The following is a 12,565-nucleotide window of genomic DNA, read 5'->3' on the forward strand; positions in this document are numbered from 1 at the left end:
TTGATGTCATACAGAAATCTATTTTAATTTTATTTTGACATTTTTTAGAATTGTGGTACTAGGGCAACAAATAAATTATGTAGTCACATACCTTTCATTTCTTGTTTGATTAGTTCATTTAAGTGCTATGTGAAAGACTTTTATATTCACATTAATATTTGTACCACGTTACCCCTAGCTGGCGCTTATTTGCAATGCAGATTAGAGGGATATTTGTTTTTTATTATTATTTAAATTGGCCCCAACTATATTTTGACACTAAAATCACTATAAAAATTATTGAATGTGATGGCTTTATATACAAAATATCAAACCAATTTTTTTTTGCTTCTGCAAACTATTTTTGCTTTTGTTTAGAACACATTTAACTTTTTGCAAATTTTTGCTAAGTTTTTGATATGAAGAACACACTACACTTTTCACTTATTCTTTCTAACCAACTGTAATATGTAATGGATGTATGAAGTCAGTTCACACAGGTGTCATAGCAAAGTAACCATAGGTGTACAGGATGCGTGACGCAAATATCGTCATCAGCAGAGTGCACGAGCACTGAACGCGTGCAGTCAGATTTTTCTAACCGGGCGTCTTTGAACACGCCTGGAGTTATTTGCACTAATTAGTGGGTCCACAAGGTAGCAACACTTACATTTGAGCCATTGCTGTCACAGAGAAGCTCTAGAAGAATATATAATTGCTGCGTAACATCAGTAGATGAAAGTAAAAACAACATAAGTGGATGTGCAAGTCATGAGTATGTGTGTGAGGAGACCTGTATTTGAATAACTCGAGTCTGAAGGAATATAAAGATATCTTTATGAGTAGGGTGACCAGATTCCTGTTTGTGGAAAACGGGACAGCCCCCTCCTAGCAAAAATGAAATTGATGTATCCTTAACGATCAATGCGAAGTGGAGAGGGTGCATCTGCATCTGTAATGGTTGTCACCTTGTACTTTTTGTTGGCAGCAATTTTTCTCACTTTCAAGAGTTCATCATAAAATGCAGAGCAGTCCAGTCCAAAATTAAGATGTACGAAAAGCATTGCCTGCATGACTGTTACACTAAGTCAAGATTTATCCTGCGTCCATGCTGCGTTCATTAATGAGAACACACGCTCCACAGATGCAGATGTCCCAGGCAGGCATAAAACAAACACCATGACCTTGGCTAAGACTCTGAAGTTGATGGTCTTGCACTCCAGCTCATGAAAAACATCTGTCCATATCTAAGACATGGCCATCTTGTTCATGTTCCACTCAGTGATGTGACGAGTGACAACGTTTTTCACGCAAGTCCACTCATCAAAGAGCATGGTTTCGCCAATCAAACTGAGAGTGGGGATTCTGGAGTAGAAGTGTTCGAGGCTGATTTGAATGTCTTTCCACTCTGGGATGTCTCTCAGTAGGGCCCACTCAAGTTTTTCTGTGTTCTTCAATGAGTGGCTCCAATTTTGGAGGTTATCCACTCATGCTGATTAAAAGTTTCATACTGCACAAAAGAAATAATTCGCTCGCATGTAACCAGCTTCAACCAGGGCATTCAACTGCTTTTTAACGTCAGAAGGTATGAATGATTCCTCCAGCCTGGCCTGCAAGACATTTCTCAGGTCATGAATGTTCAAGGCCTCTTCTATGGCTGATATGTGGTCTTGCTCTACGGCCTCCAGTGCACGGTTAAAAGTGTCTGTTTGCTTGAGTGCAAAGCCAATCCAAAGTTTAGTCATTTTTCTTGAGATAGATAGTATGCATGCAGACCATTGAAAATGTGTAGTATTCTTTCAAGATCTGGACCAATATGTTGCTATACTGCAGTAATTTCTGATAGTTCAGCTGCACAAAATCGAGTACGTTGCATATGACATGTCAGGTTCTGTACTTTGCTTCACAAAAAAATCGCTAACACTTGGTGTGGCACATTTACTTTTAGCAGCATCCACATGTTTTGTTGTATGAACATGCTGCACAATGTCGGTGCAGCCTCCATGGGCGATGGAAAAGTGAGCTCGACAAATCTCACACCTCACTTAACTAGGCTCTGTCTGTGACTCCTGTTTTAGAAATGTACTCTTTAAAAACTCTTTTTGAAGATCCTCATTAAATGTACACACACACACACACACACACTTCCTTGATATTTGTCCAGACGCATTTTCATCTGTGTGCAGACGCAGTTTCAATCAGTTCACTAACGGGATGTCTATTGATAGTGGATTGTGATTGTATAGTTTAATCCAATCATGTACTTCAAATAACACGGTGTGATTTTATTGGTATTGCAAGCCGTATCCTTGGCTACCTTTGATTAGAATACTCACGAGACTGAGAAAACTGCATAGGCGATTTTTTACGAGAGGGGACATATGGGACAAAAACTTGATTTTTTTCAGAATAAGTCAGGACACTACAAACAGTGCTTTAATACGGGACTGTCCCGGGACAACGGGACATCTTGCCACCCTATTTATGGGTCTAAACTCCTGAAGAGAAAGTCTGGTGTCTCATAGCAGTCATAGCGCGAATGCGTCAACGGCTAATGTAATCTGGAGTATACTTTGCAAGGCTTGTGTCGACTGGATGCAGACGCTGAGTGTTCGCGTCAAAATTGAAGTAGGGCTTAATGCAATGACACCCATATATTGAGCAGGAAGCTCATCATACAATTTTAAAAATGTTTAGTCACTTTTAATATTAATAAAATGTTTGTCTTATGCAAACGGACCTAAATAATTATTACTGTGGTTTCTATTTTATTTTCAAACATATTATTATTAAACCAGTCCCTTAAGAATAAAAATATATTGTTTAGAGGGACCTTTTTTAAAATGGCAGAATAAGACATTATAACAATAAACACAACAAACTTAAAGGGATGGTTCACACAAAAATTACAATTATTTGATTTTTTAATCACCATTATGTTGTTTCAAACTTGCATGACTTTTTTTCTTCAGTGGAACACAAAAGAAAATCTTAGACAGAAGTCTTTTGTCACTATTCACTTTCATTGCATTTTTTTCTTCCATACAATGAATGTGAATGGTGACTAATCCTCCTAACATCTCCTTTTGTGATCCTCAGAGGAAAGAAATGCATACAGGATGAGGGTGAGTGAAATTAGGGAACTCAATTGGACACATTTATTAAGTATACATTAAAAAACTGACAATGGCCAATTAAAATAATAATAATAATAATGTAATGTCCCCAAACAGGTAAAGATTGACATGCTGAAAAATGATTGTCATGTCAGACTAACTGAAATGTTCAGGGAAGGCACATTAGCGCCTTTATTTTACTTCTGAGCTAAAATGACAAATGAGACTGGTAAAGACTAAAGTGGCACACCACACACACACACACACACACACACACACACACACACACACACACACACACACATACTGTCATGCCAGCGTGTGCATATGCAAAGGTTAATGGAACTATTGAGTAATCTCTTCATCATCATGTAGGCAAACCTACGAAGGTGTGTAAAAACATTTCAGACAGCTATCGCTGAGAGGCATAGCTTTAAACATCATGCTCGTAACGGCATGCCAGCCGGTCTCCGAGGGGTTAGAGCGCCTCAACTCCACAAATATGCAAAGTAGTGAACTTAACGAATGAATGAACGAAAGAGCAAGAGGAGTCACATTAGAGGGATAGTTAATTCAAAAGGGAAAATTCTGTCATCAGTTACTCACGCTCATATTGTTTTCAACCCGTATGACTTTCTCTTTCTTTTTAGAACACAAATAGAGATTCAGTGTTGGGGAGTAACTTATTAAATTAGCGATGCTACTAATTTAACTACATTTTTCAGTAGCATGACATTAGCTCTACTATTTTCACAACAATGTAGCTTAAAATGTAACAAGCTCCATTTTTAAATGAGAAGTGGTGTAGTGTCACAAAACGCAGTGATAATGGGGTAGTCACACTACACTACACACTCCATTTTCTCCCATTCAAATGCATCCAAACATGGTAGACTGGATTGAAAGATCGAAATTTTAAGATAAATGTTATCATTATGTTTTCAAACTAGTTATATAAAATAGTGCAGTTTCTTAGTTTAATTTGTTGTATTTAGTATAAATGTTTATGTTCAGTTTAATGTTTTCACCCTAAATGAGATATACTTGTTTTAGTGCAACATAATACTGTATTTTTGTGGCACAAAAGCAATAATTATCTTTTAAATATAGAAAATACAACAACGTTTAAGATGATAATATAATCTGAACTATATATACGTTACAATCAAACATATTCAACCCCCCTGTCCATTAATATGTTCTGGTGATGTGAATTAAAACACATCAACTAAAAACTCAGTAAACAGTCAAAGTTCACATTGAGTGATTTTGAGAACAAAGAGTTCAGTTTACCCAAATTTTAAAATGAAAAATAACATTCTCTACACAAATGTCATGTCAAAAATATTCAACCTCCAAAGTCAATCATTTGTGGAACATCCTGTACCCTTAATAACATCAAAAAAGTTTCAGATAAGCATTTTCAGGCTTTGGACACCTCTCTATTAGAAACTTTACACATTTCTCATGAGCAGAAGCTGAATGAATAATTGTGACTGCAACTATATATATATATATATATATATATATATATATATATATATACACTGAGGTTGAAGTCATTAAAACTCACAAAAAAACACTCCACATATTTAATATTAGCAAACTATAACTTTGTTGTTTAGGAAATCTATGTGCATGACACAAGTAATTTTTCCAACAATTGTTTACTGACAGATTGTTTCACTTTTAATTGACTATATCAAAATTCCAGTGGATCAGAAATTTACATATACGTAGTTAACTGTGCCTTTAAGCAGCTTGGAAACTTCCAGAAAATGATGTCAAGCCTTTAGACAATTAGCCAATTAGCTTCTGATAGGAGGTGTACTGAATTGGAGGTGTACCTGTGGATGTATTTTAAGTCATACCTTCAAACTCAGTGACTCTTTGCTTGACATCAAGGGAAAATCAAAATAAATCAGCCAAGACCTGAGAAAACATTGTGGACCTCCACAAGTCTGGTCCATCCTTGTGAGCAATTTCCAAACACCTGAAGGTAACATTTTCACCTGTACAAACAAGTACGCAAGTATAAACACCATGGGACAATGCAGCCATCACATCGCTCAGGAAGGAGATGCATTCTGTCTCCTAGAGATGAATGTAGTTTGTTGCGAAAAATGCAAATCAATCCTAGAACAACAGCAAAGGACCTTGTGAAGGAAACAGGTAGACAAGTATCTATATCTACAGTAAAACAATCCTTTAGCGACATAACCCGAAAGGCTGCTCAGCAAGGAAGAAGCCACTGCTCCAAAACTTCTATAAAAAAGAGCCAGACTACAGCTTGCAAGAGCACATGGGGACAAATATCTTACTTTTTGGAGAAATGTCCTCTGGTCTAGTGAAACAAAAATGTTACTGTTTGGCCATAACGACCATTGTTATGTTTGGATGAAAAAGGGTGTGCAAGCAACGAGGCCAACAAACCTGACTCCATTACACCAGTTCTGTCTGGAAGAATGGGCCAAAATGTTTGACCCAATTAATCAATTTAAAGGCTATGCTACCAAATACTAACAAAGTGTATGTAAACTTCTGACCCCCTGGAAATGTGATGAAAGGAATAAAAGCTGAAATAAATAATTCTCTCTACTATTATTCTGACATTTCACATTCACTTAAAGTAGTGATCCTAACTGACCTGATTTTCTTTTTTGAATATTTATTTGAACTAAACTATATAACTTTATAGAATTTATTGATCGTTTATTGATTGTTAATTTTCATCCTTATAGAACTTGAAGCTATTTTTGGGGTTTGTAGCTTGTAGTGTAGCTATCTACTTTTTCCTAACGAGTAGCTTAAAGCTATGAATAACTTGTAGCTTGGGAAGGTGCAGTTTCAAAATAGCTCCCCCAACACTGTGGAGATGTTTTCACTGTCATGAAAGTGAATGGTAACTGAGGCTTTCATTCTGTCCTACACCTCTTTTGTGTTACACTGAAAAAGAAAATAGTCTTACGGTTTAGACTGGAACAACACGAGAGTGATAGATGATGACAGAATTTTCAATTTGAGAGGACTATCCCTTTAAGCCACCAGCTGGTTTGCAAAACCGTGAGGAATTAAAAATATTCACTTTTTCCCCTGTTCCACTTCATTTGAGGACATTTTGCAAGGCGGTGGCCCACTTGGCTGGCTTCAGTGTAATTCTATGAAAAAGACAGTAGAATTCTCTGTCAGCTGTCTGGCCTGATATCATCAGTGCTCTCTCTAGCCCTTTGAGTCACAAACAATAAAGTGACCTTTCCAATATTAGGCTCTCCTCTTGTTTGTGCTGTCCACCGTTGCATCTCTCTTGCATGGTAATAACTCACCGACTCATGTTTACTAAATGTAGCCTTACATACTGCTGCCACCAACACTCTCAGTCACACTCATTGCAACAACAAAGCTCATCCTGTGGGGATGGAGCAGGTGCCAGGTGACGGACAGGAGCCAAGGGGACAGTATTTCAACTCACACTTTGTGCGTTCTCTCTTAAAGTGTCCTGGGGGAAACGAGAAGCTGGTTGCTTCAGGTTCCACTTCCGTTCCTGTTCCTTCAGCGAGTCCTTCTCCGACACACATGTGTCTGAGCGATTCCCCTCGTACAGACGAGGGCTGACATAGCCAGAGCGACGGGCAGGAAAAGAGCAACTAGAAGAGGAGAGAGAGAGGAAGGGAGAAAGCAGCACACCTGGCATGTGACATGGTAGTGCAGATGAGGGCACATCATAGGGCAAGGCTTTTAATTCACAGTAATATATGTGGTCACATGGACCTATGTTCATGTCAGACTGTCAGAGATGCTCGCATGATGCGGCGTGACAGCTCCCCTTCCAAGCCCTGAAGAAAGACTTCCATAATGACACATAAAACATGATAACGATGCTTGCCCTTCTTTTTGCTTCACTCTATCTCTCTTTATCTGGTACCTTCTTTTTCTCATACATGTGAATTGTGGTACATGATTTTCCTCTTTAAGGGTTATTTCACCTGAACAATGAAAATTCAGTTGTCATTTACTGACCCTCATATTGGTCCAAACCCGTATGACTGTCTTTCTACCTTGTGTTCCGTGGAAAAAAGTAAGTCATATGGGTTGGGTGAGTAAATAATTACAGTATTTTCATTTTGGGGTGAATTATCCCTTTAAATTAGATTTTTGTTTTCTCTCCTTCTGTGTTTTTGTGTGACATGTAGGGATGGTGAGGTCAGGGTCTCAGCAAGGGGAGTTTCTGTGTCCTGTCTGTAGGAAGACCTTCAGCCAGCCTAGCCATTACCGCACACACATGAGATCACATACAGGTGAGATACACACACTTAAAAACATACATACACTCATTTTGCCTCATTTATGAAATACGAGCAGAACACTTTTTTGTTTGAATCGTTTGTTTCACTCGAATGAAATTTTCATATTATAAAAATATTGGTTGGTATGATTAAAATTTACACCAGCTCCCTACCAGGTGTAAATTGTGTGTAAGACATCCAAATGTTGTGTGTTCTTTCAGGCAACCTGCTATGACTACAGTTTGATAAGTGATATGAAATAAGTATTGAAAAATCACACTATAATTGAATGGGTGAAATTAAACTTAATAAATAACATAAATGAGTTAAAATAGAAGTAATTTTTTCTTTTGAAAATGCGTATCTATCTAACAATCCATATATAGGCCTATATATCTAAAATGCTTCCTTGAGGCTTGCATTTACACTGATCAGCCACAACATTAAAACCACTTGCCTAATATTGTGTAAATACCCCTCATGCCGCCATTCTGAGCTGCTATTCTTCTCACCACAATTGTACAGAACGGTTATCTGAGTTACTGTAGCCTTTATTAGTTCTAACCAGTCTGGCCATTTTCTGTTGACCTCTCTCATCAACAAGGCATTTCCATCTGCAGAACTGCCACTCACTGGATGTTTTTTGTTTTTGGCACCATTCTGAGTAAACTCTAGAGACTGTTGTGCATGAAAATCCCAGGAGATCAACAGTTACAGAAATACTCAAATAAGCAAATCTGGCACCATCAATCATCCATGCAATTATCTAATCAGCCAATTGTGTGGCAGCAGTGTAGTGCATAACATTATGCAGATATTGGTTAGGAGTCAGTTAATGTTCACATCAACCATCAGAATGGGGAAAAAATGTGATCACAGTGATTTGGACCGTGGCATGATTGTTGGTGCCAGACGGGCTGGTTTGAGTTTCACACACAACAGTCTCTAGAATTTATGAATGGTGCCAAAAACAAAAAAACATCCAGTGAGTGGCAGATCTGTGGATGGAAATGCCTTGTTGATGAGAGAGGTCAACAGAGAATGGCCAGACTGCTTCAAACAGACAAAGTCTTTGATAAGTTAGATAACCATTCTTACAATTGTGGTGAGAAGCATTGAGATGCGGGTTGGCGCTGTTTCGGTGGCACGATGGGGATCTACACAATACTTGGCAGGTGGTTTTAATGTTGTGTCTGATCGGTGTATTTCTTCAAAGTATAGTTTATTCCCAACTCTGCTTCATATATTTTATATCGTGTGCCCAGCAGAAGTGATTGTGGGAATGTGCAGTTTGTGTTTGATTTTCTCGAAAAATGAATGCCCTCCATCATGTATGGATGGACAGTTATAGTATTTGTCATAAGCTCTTTAATTTTGGTTTCATAATTCAGTATAGGCATAGATAAATCGTGTTTAATTAATAATGTGGTCAATGCTAATGCTGTTAAACCCATAAATAAACATCATTTTATGTATAACATTTTACATGTAAATTACTCCCAATTAACTCCTAGGATTATCATATAATCCTGAAAAGTATTCCTCTTTAGTATAACACTTCTGCAATTACAAATACAGATCAATAGGGCAATTACTTTTATGGCAATACAAAAATACAAGACAATAGGGTACATAGGGTTCTACACACAAGGAAGGGGAGATGGGGAACACAGCAATGGTCCTAAGTTGACCTTCTCAGTTAGAAGACCTTCTCAATTTATAAAGCTAATATATATATACTGTATATATACTGTATATATACTGTATATATATATATATATATAAAGAAAAAATTACATCTAAGTCAATGACATCTTTTAGGGAATAGGGACATTCTCTGTGGGTCAACAATAACAATAGCTTAAAGAACCTTTAATTTTCTACTGAACTGAGACTGGTCTTGTTTTATATAGGCATATACAGTATTTAGCCAATTATAGCTGTCTTCACAATGACAAGACAAAGTATAATGGGATGATTCTCATGTACAGACAACAAACCTGTAGCCTATCTAAAACATATTAGTTTTTTCTGGTATTTCCTTCTGGAAATGCAAATCTAGTTCAAATTTATCATATCTATTTTTAATGTAATTTTAAATAACAATAAAACATTTATATAGTCATGTTGTAAAAGAAGACACAGCTTAATGATTTATATATACGCATAAATATTTCACATACATGTATATATATATATTTTAATGTGCATGCGTCTATATGTGTGTGTGTGTGTGTGTGTGTGTGTGTGTGTGTGTGTGTGTGTGTGTGTGTGTATAACGAGTGATCTCTCTGTCCTTGGAAGAGAGTCTTTCTTTTTTCCCCCGCAAACATATTTGCGTGTGACTCTGACCTGTGAAAATTGTATACATTATTAATCAGATGTCACTTATGGAGCTGTAATTGTGCATGCTAATAAGCTGAGCAGTCACCAGTCCAGTGTGATGAGCATCAAATGCTCACTGAGAAAATGACAATTTGCCCTTGTCTTCTCACACACACACACACACACACACACACACACACACACACACACACACACACACACACACACACACACACACACACACACACACACTTACCTCAATCAAAATCCTTTTTCATATCATCACAGATCCATCATTCACATTCAACAACCAACTTCCATATGCTAAAAAAATATTTGTGCAATATTTTTGTGTGCATTATTTTTAATATTAAGCCTCTGATGCATGACATCCACGACAATGGACCAATCTTTAAATGACATTTTTAACCATTCAGGGTGTGTTATATTACATGCAGGTCACCATTACCCAAATCCACATTTCTATACGACTGTCCTCTTTATATGTCATTGTAAAATTGTTTATTTTAATCCCCTTTTCTCCCAATTTGGAATGCCAAATTCGCACTACTTATTAGGTCCTTGTGGTGGTGCAGTTACCTATCTCAATCCGGGTGGCGGAGGACAAGTCTCAGTTTCCTCCGTCAATCCAAGCATCTTATCACATGGCTCATTGTGCATGACACCGCAGAGACTCACAGCATGTGGATGCTCATGCTACTCTCTGCGATCCACCCAAAACTTAGCACGTGCCCCATTGAGAGCGAGTACCACTAATCGTGACCATGAGGAGGTTACCCCATGTGACTCGACCCTCCCTTGCCACCGGGCCAATTTGGTTGCTTAGGAGACCTGGCTGGAGCACACCCTGGATTCGAACTCGCGAGTCCAGGTGCGGTAGTCAGCGTCAGTGCTCGCTGAGCTACCCAGGCCCTCATTGTACATTTTTATACAGTATATGTCAAATTCAGGATGATTGACGAAAGTGGTGATACAGTAGCTTAAATTCCTTGAAATATTTCAGAATTCTTTTGCAGTGGACTGATATGTAATTCTCTAAAAATACCAAAAAGAACAAGCTTCTGAATAAGTATCTTTTTGTTTTGAATTTTCTTTTACGATAAAATCATTCATTTATCAAAGAAACTGGGGGCTTATAATGGTTCATAATGCCACTGTTATACTGTACATATCAATTTACTTTTCTGCAAATTGATAATATTGATAATACAGTTATAAATCCTTTTTTAATCATTGCACGCCTTTAGAATGCACTGTTGTAGGTTTTGTTATGTGCAATATAAAGAGGTCATATCCTTCTCTCAAAGTCCAAATTAATAAGGTTTTCTTCACTTATTTGCACTTAGCCTCTGTGTTCATAAGAGGATTGAGGTTTTTTTGACTAGTGTGTGATGGTTGTGTATGCTAGCCAGACTGATCCCCAGTGACAGAGGCCAAATGCTACTTTTCTCAGAGAGAGCTCTCTCTCTACACATAGACTTACAATCAACGTCATCAGTGATTGCTCTCTTCAGCATGAGCTTCCAAATGAAGCAGGGCAGGGGCCCCCGGCCTACATTAGTATGCACACTAACTCTGAGTGTCACTTTAAATTGGTAGTTTCAGTTCACTGTCTGCCACGGCAATGCTAACTGGTGATGCTAATTCAAGGCCTTAAAAGCTAATGCTGCATGAGCGGATGGATCCTGAACTGCACCTTAGCACTTTTAAAATTAATTTCTGCTTTGAGAAGGCTGAATATTTGCCATGAAGGCAACCTGGAAAAGCAGAAAAATAATTTAAGTCAACATGAAGCACCACTTGCAAGCCATTTTACTTCCGTATTGTGACATATTTCTGAGAAAATGAAATAAAAATTTAGAGCGGTACTTGTTTTTATCCATCGGAAATAGGGTGCAACAGTTTTGTTCCGGAAGTAAAATTTCCATATTTTTTTTTTCCGTCTACGAATTAATTTAAATGATAACTAATAAACCTAAAAGACAGACCAACCTTGAGCTTCACAATTGTTAATTCCTGGTATATTCTTAAGTTAAAGCCATCAGTTTATGTTATTTCAAACTCATTTAGAAATTATATAAGAATAGTATTTAATAGCAGAATTCCTTGTGAAGAACTACACTACACATGAATATTTTGTTTCTATATTATATCAATAGTTGTATTTTTAGTTATGTTTTTTAGTGCTGTCATTTGATAATTTTTTTTTATTGCAATGAATTGCATAATTTTCCATAGTAAATCGTGATTTCTAATATATAATAAATTATAATTATTATAATTATAATTATTATAATTATTATTATATTTATTATCTAAAATAGATAATAAATTGCATTTATTTCCTTCTTTGGAAAGATAACAATACAATATGTAACAACAATGCTTTATTAACATTTTCCAATTAAAGCCTTCCACAGTAAAGGTAGAAATGCACTAAAATAATAAACATATTTACATTAAAATGTTTGCAAACACAAAGTGGGAGGTTGACTAATTGAAAGAACTTGTCTCCCCATAGGTTGCATAATCATTGCAATGTGCATTAAATCTCTTAAACTCTCATCATCCACAATATTAATCAGCCTTTGTGAGGCCGCAATCAGGATTTGCATCAGGTGTCAATGCCAGCATCAAGTGCCACTTTGATCTCAACATGAAAAGCACTTGTAAACAACGTCTCATTCTTCATTTTCATGATCGTTAAGACTTGACGTGCTTCTGTGGTAACTCAGTTGCACCTTACAGAGGCTGCAAAGTACTTGATTTCTATCACAATTCCCATCTGGGCTTGTCTTGTACAACAAATAGCATTAAGAGGTCCATCACTTGATCATTGAC

At 37.1% G+C, this 12,565-nt stretch overlaps 1 protein-coding gene across 4 annotated transcripts in view; it reads left to right on the top strand.

The window, feature by feature from the left end:
* Positions 1-12,565, top strand: part of LOC127620316 (zinc finger protein 516-like) — a 65,841-nt gene that overhangs the window by 47,554 nt on the left and 5,722 nt on the right. For all 4 annotated transcript variants that reach the window (XM_052093507.1, XM_052093508.1, XM_052093506.1 and 1 more), the window contains exon 4: positions 7,286-7,390. In XM_052093507.1, the coding sequence (XP_051949467.1) occupies positions 7,286-7,390 (105 nt within the window). The remainder of the gene's footprint in view (positions 1-7,285; positions 7,391-12,565) is intronic.

Source organism: Xyrauchen texanus, chromosome 26 (assembly GCF_025860055.1).
Source record: "Xyrauchen texanus isolate HMW12.3.18 chromosome 26, RBS_HiC_50CHRs, whole genome shotgun sequence".
In the NCBI taxonomy this organism is placed as follows: domain Eukaryota; kingdom Metazoa; phylum Chordata; class Actinopteri; order Cypriniformes; family Catostomidae; genus Xyrauchen; species Xyrauchen texanus.